The sequence below is a fragment of the Phycodurus eques genome, chromosome 12, assembly GCF_024500275.1.
Source record: "Phycodurus eques isolate BA_2022a chromosome 12, UOR_Pequ_1.1, whole genome shotgun sequence".
NCBI classification, from domain to species: Eukaryota; Metazoa; Chordata; class Actinopteri; order Syngnathiformes; family Syngnathidae; genus Phycodurus; species Phycodurus eques.
Genome location: NC_084536.1, coordinates 13651147 through 13670006, shown reverse-complemented (window position 1 = coordinate 13670006; position 18860 = coordinate 13651147). Strand labels below are relative to the sequence as shown.

Here is an 18860-nt window from a genome sequence, read left to right as displayed (position 1 = left end):
CGTTGTTGTGTTTATTTCTATTGTGCAAGGTGGTGGCAGTTGTCATGAATAACCAGCGAAAGGAGCAATTGCAATTATCATATGGCACTTAAACTGCACAGTCAAGTGCACTATGTGCGGACCATGGACTTTCCTTTTTAATGTGTGGATTATTTTAAGATGTCATGATTGTTTCTATTGTGTATGGTAATGATTATTGTGAATATGTGGGGAGAGTAGCGATCCCTTTAATCTTATGTCACGTACATGGCATGTGCCAATGCGTGTGCCATGGACTTGTTCTTGACAATGTGGATTATCTCAAGTCATTGTTTATTTCGATTGTGCCGGTGTTGGTGGTTATGATGAATAATTGGCAAGAGGAGCGGTTGCAAAATCATAGGACACTTACATTGCATGTGCCTATATGTGACCAAGTATGCTATGGACATTTTATTTTTCACTCTGTGGATTAGCTCTAGTTGTTGCGTTTATTTCCATTGTGCCAGGGGTGGTTTTATCATGAATAATTGGCAAGAGGAGCGATCGCACCAATTATGACACTTAAATTGCTGAAACGAGTATACAGTGGAGAATATTTTACTATGTGGAGTATTTCCAGCCCTCATGTTTATTTCTATTGTGGAAGGTGGTGGGTGTCATTAACAACTAGCAAAATGAGTGATCACATAATCATACAACACGTACACTACGTGTGCCCTATGCCCAGTGGATTCTTTTTGGGATGATTTGATTTTAATTGTTCTAGTCCTTGTGTTTATTTATATTGTTCTAGGGACAGAGGTTGTAAACTGGTAAAAGGAGCAACTGCATCAATCGTATGACCCATACATTACACATGCATGTATGTGACCATGGACATTTTTTTTTTCGCTCTGTGGATTTTTTTTCTTATTGTCATGCTGATTTCTATTGGCCGTCCACTGATCCTATGTCCTTTTCTTTGGCATCACGACATAATCTTTTCCCTGAATCACCGCTCCAGCGGGCTCATCAGCGAGTCGCATGCGGCCAGGAAAGAGGCCTGGAACTCCTGGTCTGAGAAGCGCATCACTGAGCGCCGAGCGTTGCGTCGGATCTGCGCGCGCTGCTCCGGCGTCAGCGTCAGGATGGTGTCCATGGCGGCAGCGTAATCATCCTCGCTGTCGGCCAGGAAGCCCGTGCGCATGCCCTCATACGGGACCACGATGTCCAGTTTGGGCCCGCCCGACTTGTGGGCCAGCACCACCGTGCCGGCCGCCATGCACTCCACCACGCCTGCATAAAAAGGGGGAAGGCTTGGTTATCCTGAATAACTAGAGGGCGGAGCCATATATTTGTTATAACACGTACACTGCATGCACATTATAGTTTTGACTTTATGGATTATTTCTACTTTGTTTCTACTGTGCAAGGCGTGGCAGTTATAAACTGGTAAGAGGAGCAATTGACGTATGTGACCGTGGGCAATCTTTGTCTCTGTATATTATTAGATTATTTCCATATGCCCTATGTGTCCAATTTATTTTGATCATGTGGATTATTTCTAGTTGTTGTGTTTGTTTGCATCGTGGAAGGTGGCAGTTATCATGAATAACAGGCCACATCAGAGTTATGGTTCCAGTCGGAGGGCCGTTATGGCTGCAAACCCGTATGAATGTATGATTGCCTCATATTATTACATATACACAAATTTATGGATAATTATTTTTTAAATCAGAAGCCAGTAAAAACTGTTCAACTACAGTGTGAATCAATTTTATTTTGAAAGTGGGGTTTGCTAACAAAAAATGCTTGCAATATCTCAATATTTTTAAAAGTGAAGACAATTTGCAATTTTGGTATTTTAGCAATAAACAGGCGGCACGGTGGATGACTGGTTAGAGCGTCAGCCTCACAGTTCTGAGGTCAGGGGTTCGATCCCCGGGCCCGCCTGTGTGGAGTTTGCATGTTCTCCCCGTGCCTGCGTGGGTTTTATCCGGGCACTACGGTTTCCTCCCACATCACAAAAACATGCATGAATTGGAGACTCTAAATTGCCCTTAGGTGTGAATGTGAGTGCGAATGGTTGTTTGTTTGTATGTGCCCTGCAATTGGCCGGCAACCAGTTCAGGGTGTACCCTGCATCCTGCCCGATGATAGCTGGGATAGGCTCCAGCACGCCCGCGACCCTAGTGAGGAGAAGCGGCTCAGAAAATGGATGGATAGCAATAAACACAAAGTCAATGCACACTCTCGCGGGCCACATAAAATGACGTGGCGGGCCTCCAGTTTGACACCTGTGATCTAGCACATACGCTGCAGTTGAACTTCAAGCAATGGATTATTTTTTACTATGTGTATTATTTCGAGTCGCTGTGTCTATTTCTATTGCTCAAGTTGGTGGGTTCCATTACCAGATAGCAAGAGGCACGATGACAGTATGCCCGTACATTGTGAGATTGAGAGCACAGTGAACTATTTTGTTGATGCTGTGGACTGTTTTTGTGTTAATATCAAATATGCAAGGTGGTCGTCCTTAGGACAAATAAGTAGCGTAAGAAGAGATAAAAGTAATTATATGCCCTGTACCTTGCGTGACTGAGATTGCAGTGGAATGTTTTGACTTCGGTGTTGTATTATACTGACCCTCAGTGGCGAAGTCACTCACACCAGAAGGAACCATAATTATTTGGTTATAGTGTACGAACAGATTTTTCCCACATTCTATTTAACAATGTTATTACTATTATATTTTCATAAATTAAGTTATTGGGTATATTGGCCCGGCATGGTGGGCAACTGGTTAGCACATCTGCCTTACAGTTCCTGGGAACGGGGTTCAAATACGGGCCCCGCCTGTGTGGAGTTTGCATGTTCTCCCCGTGCCTGTGTGGGTTTTCTCCGGGCACTCTGGTTTCCTCCCACATCCCCAAAACATGCGTGGTAGGTTGATTGAAGACTCTAAATTGCCCATAGTTGTTAATGTGAGTACGAATGGCTGTTTGTTTCTATGTGCCCTGTGATTGGCTGGCGACCGGTTCAGGGTGTAATCCGCCTCCCGCCCGAAGATAGCTGGGATGAGCTTCAGCAGCCCGCAACCCTAGTGAGGATAAGCGGTCAAGAAAATGGATGAATGGATGGATGGGAATATTGTTTTTTTTTTTTCTTCTTCAGAACACCCTTACAAACCACATCTGCCATTTCAAAGTGATTATATAGCAGATATACAGCAGTTAAATTGATAAATATGATTGAGAATTCGCCTTCTGCTTTTTGCATCCAGCGCTTTCCGGTCTTCGACGCTATCCCGGCGCTGTGACGTAACACGAGCTAAACAACCTGTTAATTCGGTGTGCTATTGTTGCGTGCCGTTGTTCCCGTCCTTGTATATTTTTTGTCGTTTGATTTAGCGATTTCACAATGGTTTATTGTGTGGCATTTGATTGTAAAAATGGTTCAGGCAGTGGCAAGAGTTTCTTTGGCTTTCCAAGTGAAAAAGGAATACGTGACTAGTGGATAGAGAAAGTCAATGGACGGGAAGAAACGTGGTCAGCTATGGGTGACTAGCAAGCATTCCAAACTCTGTGCTGATCACTTTGAACAGCCATGTTTTGAGAAAGACTTAGCAGAAAGCATTTGTTTCACAGGGAGAGGTTGAAACCAGCTGAGGTGCCAACAATTTTTTCTACGGCCATCGGGACCTCAACCGCCATCAAGAGAACGAAATCTCGCAGCCGCCACGGTGCGGCGGCGCAGACAAGAGGTGAGGATTTCCTTGTATATACCTATGACACTATTATGGTTATTATGCACTGGGCAGTAGGAAAAAAAGACCCACGCATTACTTTTCAGTACTGTCGTCTGTACTTTTGCCTATATGACAAGCCCACAGACACGGCAAATACTTTCTGTACGGCGTTATAAAGCTATAGTCGTGCGAATAGTAGTCCTCAAAATTATTGGAACCCCTGGGGTGTCATTATTTCTCGCCATAAGGACATGCTTTTTTTCCCTCAACTGTCTGACCCCATGAGAATGCCTGCTATATTTTATCCATGACTATGTTTCTATCGACAAGTGAGGATGCTGGCGCAAGTAAATTGTGGATTTATGGGTTCCACAAACATACCAGTCTGTATTTCCAATCCGTACTACGCGGCCAAGTGGCCACTCTCTTTTTCTCTTATACAGCTGCTACTTGGCTGCTCGTCGTCGTCACTGTCAGGTTCTGACCTCCTCAAACGTGTACATACATGTTGATGACATGTATGTAATCCTCCTCCTCATATTCCAACAGGTTGCTCGCCATTGCGTATAGAGTGTAGTGCGCTGTGTTTGACAATGGCAACTTCACTTCCGGTATCCCTTGCGGTGGATAGAGTAACTACACCCCGGTGTCTCGAGCTTCGGGTATGTTCGGGCAGTGCTCAATGCGCGTAATAAAACCCTAATTTTTAGCTAAACTATAGTTGACAACTTGCTGGAAATGACGTGCATGTATTACATAACATATACATTATAGATAATTTTGAGATACATGTGGGGTCACACAACCAATTAAAGTTGAAGCTCAACACCCCACTGTATAATCCTTTGCCACAGACACAGCATGTGCTCTACATGTAGTGAATTACTATTATTATTATTATTATTTTTTTGACTTTGTGATTTATACCAGTGGTAATTATTTTTCTGGTGCTTACCGATGCCAAAGTGTTCGTTCCACATGGTGTGCAGGCCAATGGTGGCATCCACCAGCTCCCTCATCAGGTCCTTGAATGGCAGGTTCAGCTTAAAGTGGACGCGGTCCTCCACGCCCAGGTCCTGGCAGAGTTGCTGCAGGGAGACCACTCTCTCCTCATCCTCGCGGTCCCTGCAGCCGCCAATCAGAACCAGCCGCAGAGAAGAATCCTCCGGCCTCCGGGTCAGCAACTTGCGAAAAGCTCGAATCTGCAACGGGTGGTTCTTCTCCGGCCGGAACTGTGCCACCGACACGATGGAGCGCCACTTCCCGTCCCTTCCCGCATCCTCCTCACATCCCAGCTCCTCCCAGTCTTTGTCACCCTCATCGTCCCGGTGGCCCAGTGGCGCGTCCAGGAAGGCTTTTACGTTGCAGGGTGGGTAGACCACGGCAGTGCGGGCCGGGCAGCGCCACAGAGCTAGGATGTGGCCCAGCGTCCACGTGGAGTTGACCAGGATGACGTGGCTGCAGGAGCCCGCCAGCCCGTAGAGGATGGCGAACACGCAGTAGTACAAAACCTTTACCGCGCTCAGCATGACGCTATTGCTGATCGAGTCCACATTGTTGAACCTGACACACGGAGACAACACGGTGTATAAGTGGACAAACTCATGTTTACATAATGTGTGCATGTGTAAGGGCAGCCAAATATTTACATAATAGTGTATATGTGAATGGAAAAAAAATATGTTTTTACAAAAAAATTGTGTATGTGAATGGACAGACTGATGTTTATGTGTCATTTTCATATAATTTGATCAATACCAGGAAAGACATTGCCCACTGAATTTCTTTTTGAAAATCTGGTTTCCTCCCACATCCCAAAAACATGCGTGAGAGGTTGATTGAGGATTCTAAATTGCCCGTTGGTGTGACTGTGAGTGCGAATAGTTGTTTGTTTCTACGTGCCCTGTGATTGGCTGGCGACCAGTTCAGGGTGTACCCCGCCTCCCGCCCGAAGATAGCTGGGATAGGCTCCAGCATCCCACGACCCAAGTGAGAATAAGCAATAAAAGAAAATGGATGGATGGATGGATTCAAAAGTAACATTTTTCAAACTTTAAACGCCAACATTTCTTTACCACTAGTTGTCCAAAATTAAGCTTTGTGATTTGCAGCATGTTTTCTGAAGATGCTAATTATATTTTGGGGTATATAAGATTTTTCTCCTATTGCTTAAGGGGACATATTTTGCCAAAACAACTTTTTCTAGTATTTGGGATGTAATATTGTGGAGGTGGGACTGCATCAGGGATCAGCCCTGAGCCCCTTCCTGTTTGCAGTGGTGATGGATAACAGATCAGAATCAGAATCAGAATCATCTTTATTTGCCAAGTATGTCCAAAACACACAAGGAATTTGTCTGACGTTAGAATGGAATCCCTGTGGACTATGATGTTTGCGGATGACATTGTGATCTGCAATGAAAGCAGGGAGCAGGTGGAGAAACCGTGGAGAAACAGTTAGAAAGGTGAGGAATGAAGATTAGTCGAAGTAAGACAGAATGTGCATGAATGAGAGGGGTGGAGGGGGAAGAGTGAGGCTACAGGGAGAAGTGAGAGCAAGGATGGAGGACTTTAAATACTTTAAATACTTGGGGTCAACAGTTCAGAGCAATGGTGAGTGTGGTAAGGAAGTGAAGAAACGATTCCAGGCAGGTTGGAACGAGTGGCGGAAGGTGGCAGGTGTGTTGTGTGACAGAAGTCTCTGTTAGGATGAAGGACAAAGTTTATAAGACAATGGTGAGGCCAGCCATGATGTACGGATTAGAGACAGTGGCACTGAAGAGACAACAGGAAGCAAAGCTGGAGGTGGTGGAAATGCAGATGTTGAGGGTCTCTCTCAGAGTGAGGAGGTTGGATAGGATAAGAAATTAGCTCATCAGAGCGACAGCCAAGGTTAGATGCTTTGGAGAAAAAGTTAGAGAGAGCAGAGTTTGATGGTTTGGACATGTCCAGAGGGGAGATAGTGAGTATATTGGTAGAAGAGTGATGAGAATGGAGCTGCCAGGCAAGAGAGCTAGAGGAAGACCAAAGAGACATGCACCTCAACAGGGAGGCGTCCAGGAGGCATCCTAATTATATGCCTGAGCCACCTCATCAGGCTCCTCTCAATGCGAAGGAGCAGCGGTTCGACTCTGAGCCCTTCCCGAATGACTGAGCTTCTCAACCCTCTCTCTAAGGGAAAGCCTGGACACCCTGCGGAGGAAACTAATTTCTATATCTTGTTCTTTCGGTGACGACCCATAGCTCGTGACCATAGGTGAGGCTAGGAACGTAGATCAACTGGTAAACTGAGCGGTTCGCCTTTTGGCTTAGTTCCTTCTTCACCACAACAGACCGATATAAAGTCTGCATCACTGCTGACGCTGCACCGATTTGTCTGTCGATCTCCCTTTCCAGTCTTCCCTCACTTGTGAACAAGACCCCAAGATACTTGAACTCCTCCACTTGGAGCAGGATCTCAACTCCGACCTGGAGAGGGCCATCACCCTTTTCCGAATGAGGACCATGGTCTTTGGAGGTGCTGATTTTCATCCCAACTGCTTCACAATTGGCTGAAAACCTCTCCGGTGAGAGTTGGAGATCATAGCTTGATGAAGCCAACAGAAGCACGTCATCTGCAAAAGCAGAGATGCAATACTGAGGCCACCAAACCATACCCCCTGTACGCCTCAACTACGCCCAGAAATTCTGTCCATAAACAGAATCGATGACAAAGGGCAGCCTTGGCGGAGTCCAACCCTCACCGGAAACGAATCCGGCTTACTGCCGGCAGTCGGACAACACTTTGACACTGGTATCCATATCAGGGGGTTTGGTACCCGATACTCCCGTAGTACCTCCTACAGGACTCTCAGAGGGACACGATCGAATGCCTTCTTCAAGCCTTCTTAAAAAGGGGGACCACCACCCCAATCTGCTAATCCAGAGGTAGTGTCCCCGATATCCATGCAATGTTGCAGAGGCATGACAACCAGGACAGCCCCACAACATCCAGAGGCTTTACGAACTCTGTGCGAATCTCATCCTCCCCCGAGGCCTTGCCACTGAGGAGCTTTTTTACCACCTCGGTGACCTCAACCCCAGAGATAAGGGAGCCCGCCTCAGAGATCCCAGACTATGCTTCCTCATGGGAAGGCTTGTCGTGAGAATTGTGGAGGTCTTCCTTAGTTTTCTCCCCACTGACTCACAACATCCCGAGCTCAGCAGTGCCCAATCCGAGCTCAGCAGTGCCCAATCCCCACTATGTGGGGATTGGGCACTGCTTCACCCTCCTGAGACGCCGGATGGTGGACCAGAATTTCCTGAAAGCTTCCTAGCTTTGTTCCTGACGTATCCTGTCTCGCACTTTCCAGTGGTACTTAAGGTTTGTGTAAGTACTACTGTAATTTTGTGTTTCCGTTTGGTAAAAGTATATTCAGTTTTCCAGAAGTGCGTATCATAGTTTTCTGTTTAAATGCTTCCGTGATTTTGGGTTTGAACTTTTGCATTGATAGGTTTTTGTTTTCGTTCCACTAAGGACCTTCCTTCAAATGTGGCTCAGTCCACCTCTTTTTGTTAGGATTTTTTACTATTCTAGGTTTCTGTACTCTTGCGTCGGCACTTTTGCTTTTGTAATTTTTTGTTCGGCGGTGTCCCATTTTGTGTTCTTTGCATGAATAAAACCTGTGCAACAGTTTCCAACTTTTGCGTGGTGGTCCGTTCACTGGCCTTTGGTCGTTCTTGACACTGTCTTTACCGTTAATGCCACTCGAGAGCCTCATTATGTTGCTGCAATACACCAGAGAGATCTGTGAACTGAAGTGCCAGGATGAGGCAGCCATTTGGCTTTCACACAGTTGCAGACAACAAAATAAATATATTTTTTTTTTTTAACGTGTTGGAACTATGCATCCATCCATCCATTTTCTGAGCCGCTTCTCCTCACTAGGGTCGCAGGCGTGCTGGAGCCTATCACAGCTGTCATCGGGCAGGAGGCGGGGTACACCCTGAACTGGTTGCCAGCCAATCACAGTGTACATACAAAGAAACATCCATTTGCACTCACAGTCATGCCTACGGGCAATTTAGAGTCTCCAATTAATGCATGTTTTTGGGATGTGGGAGGAAACCGGAGTGCCCGGAGAAAACCCACGCAGGCACGGAGTGAACATGCAAACTCCACACAGGGGGAGCCGGGGATTGAACCCGGGTCCTCAGAACTGTGAGGCTGACGCTCTAACCAGTCGGCCACCATGCCGCCGTGTTGGAACTATTGCATGTCTTTTGTCATGGTCTGCGTTTTGGTTTGGGTTGTGGTTAGTTTTGTCGCCTGTAGTTTCAGTAGTCATGTATTGTTTCCTGTTTTAGGAAAGTGTTTCTTTGTTACTTTGATTATCAGTTTTGGGACTAAGTTCGCTTTTGCCATGACCCTTGTTTGCCTTTGATTTGGAATGAAATTTTTGGGACTTCTACCTTGCCTCCCTGCTTCCCTGCACTTGGGTCCTCCACGTTTTTGCCTTGCCTTCCTCGCCTTCATATAACCTAATCATGACATCTTTACCATTATTACAATTGTATAAAGACAAGAGTGTCATGGGTTTGAGTAGTTAGGATAATTTATGCACTTGTATCAGCAGAGTTTGAAGGACAACACGTAAATTGTGCAACTCACATGATTTTTATGAAGCTATATGTCTTTTCAGTTATGCACTTTTGTCTGTACCATTAGGCAAGAAGTGTACTATCGTGGGCCACCACCATTTGCTCTGTCAATAAGTATTGCCTTAACTAAGAATGCCCAAAATAATATCAATAACTTTAAAACTTTAAGCGTGGCTCTTTCCGCATGGGAGACATTTAACCCTATAAAAACCAAGGCATCAGAAAAAAATTACTAATTTATAATTCTTTTCCGTTATTGATCAAATTATATGAAAACGACCCTTCTCCATGCGTGCGTGCGTGTGTGTGTGTGTGAATGGACAAACAAACCTTTACATTATGTCTATATTGTAAGTGTATGGACAGATGTTTATATTTTGTGTGCATATAAATAGGCAGACCTTTAAATTTGGGGAAACATATGTATCCATTCCATCCATCGGCATGTACATGAATGAACAGTCATAACCTGCGACGCGCGTTACCTGGGGTTCCTCTCCCGAACTACGGACAACATGTCGGTGCTGACGGTGGGATAGTGGACGTAGCTGGCCACCTGGCAGCCTCCCAGATAGCGAAAGATGGGCAGCGTGAAGGCGTAGCCCATTGAGTCCACGCACACGTCGGGGACAAACGCCATAAGAGCCTCCCAGCCTGACACACACACACACACACACACACACACTGTGCAAAATGTCCGCCAAGAGAGAAAGTTCTAGTTCCAACAGAAGGTAGTAGTCTCCTGTTAGTTGACTACTTCGTCTGTTTAACTGTATATGCATGCACTTTTGTTATGTTTAGTTTAATAGTAAAGAAGGTTCCGGTATTTTTTATTTTAACAGAGTATTTAAGATGCATCTAAATAATTCACAGGAAAACTGTTTGTCTTAGCCAGTGAGCGAGCCGGCTGCAGTAGACCCACATCTGTGACTGATCACAATGGCACCGCCTTTGCCCAAAACTGAACTAGGAAAAACCTTGTTACTGTAATGATAAATGCAAACCCCAATTCCAATGAAGTTGGGACATTGTGTAAAACGTAAATAAAAGCAGAATAAAATGTTTTGCAAATCATTTTCAACCTATATTCAATTGAATACACTACAAAGGCAAGATATTCAATGAATGTTATTCTTTTTTGCGAATATTCAATCATGTTGAATTTGATGCCGATAACACGTTCCAAAAAAGCTGGGACAGGCCCAATAAAAGACAGGGAAAGTTGAGGAATGACAAAACAAAAACTCCTGTTTGGAACAGCCATCCATCCATCCATCCAATTTCTGTACCGCTTATCCTCACTAAGGTCGTGGGCATGCTGGAGCCTATCCCAGCTATCTTCGGGCGAGAGGTGGGGTACACCCTGAACTGGTCGCCAGCCAATCGCAGGGCACATATAACAAACAACCATTCGCACGCTCATTCACACTTACGGGCAATTTAGAGTCTTCAATCAACCTACCACGCATGTATTTGGGATGTGGGAAGAAACCGGAGTACCCGAAGAAAACCCACACAGGCACGGGGAGAACATGTAAACTCCACACAGGTGGGGCCGGGATTTAAACCCCAGTCCTCAGAACTGAGGCAGATGCGCCAACCAGTCGGCCACCGTGCCGTCCTGTTTGGAACATTCCAAAGATAAACCTTTTATTTGGAAACAGGTAAATTTCATGATTGGGTATAAAAGAAGAATCCCCAAAAGGCTGTTAGGTTCACCACTTTATGAATAACTGCGTGAGAAAATAGTCCAACAGTGTAAGAACATTTTTCAAGGTACAATTTCAAGGAATTTAGGGATTTCATCATCCCCAGTCCATAAGATCATCAAAAGATTCAGAGAATCTGGTGAAATCTCTGCACATAAGCGGCAAGGCCGAAAACCAATAATGGATGCCCATGACCTTTGATCCCGCAGGCGCCACTGAAAACAAAAATTGTTATTCATTATTCGTTCTTAGTACTAGCCACAAAGTCAGACAATTGTGTTGACAAAATTATGTTATAGTGCCCAAATATGATTAAAAAAAATGATCGTTTAGCCTAAATCCCATGAGAGTTTATATTTCAATTAAAAAGTTATATTGCAGCAATAAAATATATGCTTTCCAAAGATAAAAGTAATCTATGTGCCCTGAAATTAGTTGGCGACCAGTTCAGGGTGTACCCTGCCTCTCACTCAAAGTCAGCTGGGATAGGCTCCAGCACGGCCGTGATCCTAGTGAGGATAAGTGGTACGGAAATGAATGGATAGATGGAAAAGCAATATTACGACAAATAAGTTCTTTAAAAAAAAGCAATATTGAGTGACCTTAGAAAAAAGGGAGGACCACACTCAAAACGCGAGTATCTCAAATAAACTTCCCCCATCAAAATTAATAAATGAAAAATAACCCTCTGTAATACTACTTATAAAAATAGTAATTACATCAATAAATAGCATTAAAAATAATTAAACAGCTTTTGTCACACTTTCGCCTTCAATGCACATTGTGCTACTCATTCTGGTGTCCACAACTTGGCCACCTGGGGGCAGCATAAGACGGACATACATATATACTGTACTGGAGACCAACTCCTCTCTCGGCTTCTCAGTACAGCTGTATTATTAGTCGTTCTTCGTAGGGGATAAAAAATATCAGCCTCTGAGTATTGTTGTTTTCTGTTTATGTGTTGCTGGACCGTTTGTGTTCAGATATCCATTGCTTTAAGTGTTGTATCACAGCCACATAGATGATAATTGCTAGCCCATGTAGCTATGCTGATTGCCATTGTATGTTACCATTAAATTAGCGCAGTCTATATCGTTGTTTTAAATACACAATGAGTAATTATCTTTGTTTTAGGTTTAGTTTGACAGTAACCTTCAGCTGAGAGTGGCAATAAACAGCTTGAATCCTCCTTTTTGAAGAATAATTACTAAATATTAGTGATGGCGTCATAAACTGCCCTGCAGTTCCGTTATAGAAGCCTGGAAGGCGCTTTGCGTCCTCTCTCTCTCTCTCTCTCTCTCTATATATATATGTATATATATATATATAAAATATAACAAATGATAAAAATAAGGGCGCGCCTTACTTTTCATGATTTCATTTCATGATTACAGAAGCATTAAAAAACATGATCGTTTATCGTGATAGTTTTTGGGAAAATATATCGTCTTTGAAAAATTGTTATCGTGACAGGCCTAGTTGCAACGCTTCGCGAGGCCTCATCAACCCATCACTACTAAATACTGTCTGTATATCTGCCAAATTCCTTCTTGTTGTGAAGTGAGTCGAGTCACCTGCCACTATACACCCACTCTTATCTCCAGTCACAGGTCAAAGCAAAAAATTGTCCAATCAACAGCTTGTATCTCGAAAAACGCGTAAGTTGGGTCACTCATATCTCAAGGTTCTGTCTTACCTAGGACCATAGAGCCGGCGCTCTGGCCAAGCAGGGTGAAGTGAGGGTAGGACGAGGCCTCCACCAAGGCACGGCGATGCAAGAAGACAAAGGTGACGGGCCGGGGCAGCTTGACGTCGAAGCGCTGCCGGGCTCGCTCCAGAATCTGGGCACTCGTCACTCCCTGGTCGCCTGTGTAGACCACGAAGGAGACGTCGGGATACCTGGGATGAGGAGATGAGACGTTGGGGAAACGTTGCATTTGAGAAAAGTAGAAAATATGCCACTTGGAGCCTGAGAGCTTAAAGGGCTTCAGTCACATGTTAACCAAAGACATGGTCGACAGATATGACAGGTGGTCCTGAATTCACTCTTTGAGAATAATTTTTCTTCGTCAGAGGTCTGAATTGCCAGTTTTCTAATTTCCCCAGTTACCTCGAATACATCGTAACACACATCGAGGTAATCCAGCCCAACCAGTAATTACATTGTCAAGAGTCCTGTGCTAATTGTTGCATTTATTTAGTTGTTTGTTTAAAATTGATGACTTAAAATGTATTTATTAATTTTTTGGGGTATTTTTTGGGATTTATTTAACACAAAGTAATTGGTCAATTGATTTATTGTAATTTATATATTTTTTTAAATATAGATGAAATAAGCTATTATATATTGTACGCACTTTACTCAATTAAATATATCTTGTTTTCATTTGATCAAATGACTTAATTCATTTATTATAAATCCATCCATCTATCCATTTTCATTTTACTACATTAATTGAATATTTATTTTTATTTATTCATCTCATGAAATAATTGGTTGATTGTAAACAATCAAATGAAATCGTAAAATTAACATGATGAGGCAGACGCCGGGCCGGGTACTAGCACATCTGTGCTGGTCTCCGGTCTGGTCGCCCCCCTTCTCTGGCCTCCAGTTTTAATGCAACATACACACATCTGTGAGGGGAAGGCAGTGTCAGGCTGGGGAGGACACTCGGCCACGTGTTCCAGCACTCCGGCCTGCTCTCTGGCCCGCCATGCCTTTCCCCCGTGGATTTTTAATGCATCACATAAGGACCCTTTACAAAAAATTTTAATATCATGGAAAAGTTTATTTATTTCCATAATTCCATTCAAAAAGTTAAACTTTCATAGACTATAGATTCAGGGCCCTCAATTTAAACAATTAAAAGTATTTATTTGTTTATGTGTACGTAATTTGGGCTTCCAGCTCATAAAACCCACGAAATCAGGAATTCAAAAAATACTGTGAAGAAATCACCATTTACTTCTCAGTTTTTGTAGAAAAAAAAGAGAAAGAAATTAGGGTCACATTAAATCAATCAAAATATGGTACTTTCAAAACGATATGTTAATCTTCAATACTTGGTTGGGAATCCCTTTGCTTTAATCGCTGCCTTGATGCGCCGGTGCATTGAGGCAATCAGCCTGTGGCATTGCCTGGGAGTTATGGAAGGCCAGAATTCCTTGATGCTTGCTGTCAGTTCTTCTTTGTTTTTGGGTCTAGTGCCCCTCATTTTCCTCTTGATAATACCCTATAGATTCTCAATGGGGTTTAGATATGGAGAGTTGGCTGGCCAGTCAAGCACTGTGATGGCATGGGCATCAAACCAGATTTTGGTGCTTCTGGCGGTATGGGCAGGGGCCAGGTCCTGCTGGAAGATTAAATCTGCATCTCCATACAGATCCTCAGAAGAAGGAATCATGAAGTCTTCTAAAACATTCTGGTAGACTGTTGCGATGACCTTGGAGTTAAGAAAGCAGAGTTTACCAACACCTGCACTGGACATTCCACCCCAAATCATAACTGACTATGGATATTTCACACTGGACCTCAAGCAGCTTGGGTTCTGTTCTGCACCCATCTTCCTCCAAACCCTTGGAACTTGATTCCCGAATGAAAGCCACACTTTACTTTCATCGGCCCCTTGACTGATTGAGTGGGGTCCTCAGCCGCCGCGGTGCGGCCAGAGCAATTACAGGACACTTCTGTCAGTCTTTGTGCATGTAAAACGGTATCAATTCACTTGCATGTATCTGCAGACACACACCCCTAGGAATCTTTCACTGGGTGTGGGGTCACGCACTTACTGCGACAAATAACTCATGAATATGCAAATCGCGTGTGTATCCCCTCACTTATACTATCGTCCTGTAGACTTTTATAATTCACATAATTAATGCCACCACACTTCAGTTGTACAGTCGGGTTCACGACCCTTGTCCTGCATGCTTCTTCTCCTGTCCTTGTCCTGTTCTATCTTGTCCTGTCCTTCCTTCACAGGGTGTAGCACTATAGCCCCATGCAACACTCATATTTAATGTTTCCTTGTTGTAGATAATGTAATGATTTACTTCTCTCCTCTTGTTTACAATTAGTGCTTTGTCTTTTGTTTCTCTCTCCCTGATAGAAACTTTGTTCTGTTCGACTGATCAAGTCGGAGTCTCAATAAACCTCAATTATAATACCACAGCGGAAGCTTAAAAACTCCACTGTGGCACAGTAAAACTGTTCCGGCATGAAAGGGATACATATTTTCCATTCTGCTTGACCTAACAGCCCGAACAGGACAAACAAAAACAAAAGGAAAAGAGGACCTTGGACCACTGGCCAACAGTCCAGTCCTTCTTCTCCTTGGCCCAGTTGAGACGCTTCCTACGCTGGCTCAGGCTCAGAAGTGGCTTGACCCAAAGAACCCGACAGTTGTAGCCTATCTCCCGGATGCGTCTGAATGTGGTGTTTTTTTAATCTGTGAGTCCCGCCTCTTTCCACTCTTTCTAGATCTCTGCTAGATTCTTGAATCTTCTCTGTTTGATAATCCGCTGAAGCCCACAGTCATCTCTTTTGCTGGTGCATCTTCTCCTGCCACATTTTGTCCTTCCACTATACTTTCCATTGATATGCTTGGACAGAGCACTCTGTGAACAGCCAGCCTCCTTAGCTATGAACTTTTGTGGCTTACCCAGCCTATGGAGGGTATCAATGATGGTCTTATGGGGGTTCGTACCGGTGCATAAGGGCCCTGAGGGCGCACCAGAGGACGCGCTCCCCACCTCCGCCGGCATTGCAGTACGGGTGGAAGAAAGCCACCGCAGGGCCGCTTGCCTGGGCTCTCCGGCGGCCCTGCAGCCATGCACGGAGCCCCAGCAGGAGCAGGAAAAGGAACAGGGTCAGCAGCAGGCTCAGGACCAGGCAGGGGACCACCAAGGACCAAAGCAGCCTGGGGGAGTCGAAGACAAGAGGGCTGTCAGAAGCTAACAGGTGGCTAATGCTGCCGTAGAGGTTCACTGCAAAGCATTATTCGTATAGCACCCTTCATACACCAGGCAAAATTCATTGTGCTTTACAGAGGCAAATAAATAATTGGGCTGCAGCTATTGACTAGTTTTAGAATTGATTATTCTACCAATCATCCCATCGATTAATCGGTTCAAAAATGATTTAGTATTACTGAAGAACAACACCAATACAAAATACTGTATCCATGTGAGGTACAGACTTGGGTTCACCATCCTCACATTACACACTATAATGAACAACGTGACAAGATTTTCCCAAAAATGTCAAAATGCTGAGTGTGGTTGGACAGGCCACTTCAACCTGAGTACAACTCACGAAGTACTTTGAAAATCGGATGATGGGTTCCGGAGAAAAGAGTTTTTAAAGTTGGAAAAAAATTGCCTTTTTGTGTGTATGAGTGTGTCATATTGCCTATAGCAAAACTGGTTAAAAAAAGTTAGCAGTCCAACTTCATGATTTGTCAACATACTGTATCTCCTCGACCAGGGTTTGCTCTGCCCGTTCGCTACGTCGCCAATGGCAAATAGAAACAGCATGTGTTGAACTGAATATTGCCCATGTTCGCCACACTCGCGAATCAAAATTGCCTGCCTCAAAACTCGAAAGCCTTTCCTGATAAGGAAGTGAGCACGATCATTCTGCCGTGTGTGAATGGTGTTAATGGTTTAGTTTTGTCCCCCCTCTTCGTAAAATGCTTCAAATCTGCCGTCCAGCTGCTGCTGTCTAAAAAATAAAAATAAAAATTTGCAATTTACTGCACGGTGTTTTCTCAAATTATAAGTGTGCTGAAATATCCACGTTTGGGCAGACAGTGCCAGACAAATACTACAATACATGAAACCTGTTGTTTTTTCATCCAACCATCCAGTTTCGATGCCTACAGTCTGCCGACCCCGTAGAAGAAAGTGGCGAAAACCAATGAAGAAGCGGTGAAAACCAACGAAGAAGAACGCGCACGAAGACGTGCTTGAACAAAAGTTTCTTAACTGCCGTATTTTCACAACCATAAGGCGCACCTTATTAAAAGGCACAGTCTCAGTTACGAGGTCTATTTCTGTATTTAACACATACATAAGGCACACCGTATTATTGGGCGCAGGCATGTTTTTGGGATGTGGGAGGAAACCGGAGTGCCCGGAGAAAACCCATGCAGGCACGGGGAGAACATGCAAACTTCACACAGGCGGGGATTGAACCCCAGTCCTCAGAACTGTGAGGCAGACGCTCTAACCAGTCGACCACCGTGCCGCCTTTTGTTTTTTGTTCGTCTAAATGTAAACAAGAGTAGCGCGCCGTTGCCTTCATGGTAACGATGACCTTCCCAAATTGGTGGCCACTTAGGCATGACGATCAACCAGGCTGGGTTATCTATTGTTAATACCTATGCCCGGGAAGCCCAAAAGAAGATGTAATGAAAGGTTGATCTTTTTACAATTCAATAGTAAATTAAAGATTTGTTCTTCATGTCAATTAATCATAACATTTAGGCCTAGCCAACAAGTTGGCTATATCCAATGTTGTGTTGGTCATACTATAGAATAATTTATTTATTGTGTTTAGTTAATAATGTTGAAGACAAACTGTGTAGCTAAAGGGTTGGCCACATAAACACATGTGATATTGTGGCTAACTACACACAAGTGTGGCTAGGAGATTTTTATACTGTTTAGCAACATTGGTTAAGACGTTTCATGACCCAGTGCCAACCCTGCTTGACCCTTTCGTTTCATCTGCTAAGGGGTCTAGAGAACTGCTTCTCTGATTCACTGACAAGTTTCAGTTACAAATATCCACCAATAAACTCGTACGGGCCAAAATTTACAGGGTTTGTGCCGGCATTCTCAAACTCAACACACCAGATTTAGCGTGATGATTCAAACACCAACTCTTGCCTTAAAAACTTGACTTAAAAAGTAGAATACTGTCGGTCATGTACTTTGGTAATTAACTGTGTTTTTGTCATTTTATTTGTTATGGAGGAGTTTGGAGGCATTTGAAATGCTCATACGTTTTCTTTCTACAAAATTCCACAAACATGGCAGCTCCTTGTCACATTGGTACTATATCTGTGACATTGAGTGTGTGTGGCTTTAAAAGGCGGGACCTGGCCTGCTATGATGTGAGGTCAATGAATAAAAGAGTACAGTCGGAAAATAAAAATCAGTCATAAGTAAGCAAAAATGGTGATCATTGTTTTATAAGTAAAAGCAGATGTTTGCAAAGTTTTTTTTTTTTTAATTAGACACACGAGATAAACAGTCTGCTTTCATGAAAGACTACAGAAATCAGATAAAATTTACTATTGAGAGGCTGAAATCAGAGGATTTGGACAATTCTGACACCTCTAATTTCAGTTGTTCTCTCACCCCCCCCTGGTACGATAATCACACCAAGATTTATCACTTAATTTTTGGCTGTCAGTGACTGTGAAAGCAAGCTACACGAACAGCATCGTTTGTGTGTATTTAGGTTTTTGAATATTGTATACGTGTTCGAAAAAAGACACATTTTACCTCACGAAATCACAGAAGCACAGCGAGAAATTGTGATGATGGTGGAGCTCCGCCATCTTGACAGCTGAGACTTTGCGGACCGCCGAGACCTGTTTACGTCACGTGATTAACGGAAACAGTCGAGGCACCGGGAATAATTTTAGACAAATGGAATACAAATTAAAATTTATGTGTATCGTATTATCAAGTCAAATATGCCACATTATGGGGTATTCGTAACAACTGAACATGTAACATCTAAAGACCCCCGCCTGGCTGTAGGACTCCGAGGAGATAACACAACAT

The 18860-nt window shown here is 43.8% G+C and overlaps 1 protein-coding gene across 2 annotated transcripts; it reads right to left on the bottom strand.

Moving 5' to 3' along the window:
* Nucleotides 1-826: 826 nt before the first annotated feature.
* LOC133411016 (GDP-Man:Man(3)GlcNAc(2)-PP-Dol alpha-1,2-mannosyltransferase-like) lies at nucleotides 827-18826 on the bottom strand. 2 transcript variants are annotated; one of them, XM_061692807.1, is made up of 6 exons: nucleotides 18576-18826; nucleotides 15770-15982; nucleotides 12757-12959; nucleotides 9834-10002; nucleotides 4665-5272; nucleotides 827-1257 (listed from the first exon to the last, which is right to left on the bottom strand). In XM_061692807.1, the coding sequence occupies exons 1-6, from the start codon at nucleotides 18629-18631 to the stop codon at nucleotides 974-976; spliced, it is 1533 nt and encodes a 510-aa protein (XP_061548791.1). In that variant the 5' UTR covers nucleotides 18632-18826; the 3' UTR covers nucleotides 827-973. The 2 variants fall into 2 exon arrangements, with proteins under 2 accessions (XP_061548791.1, XP_061548792.1); XM_061692808.1 differs by lacking the exon at nucleotides 15770-15982.
* Nucleotides 18827-18860: the final 34 nt, after the last annotated feature.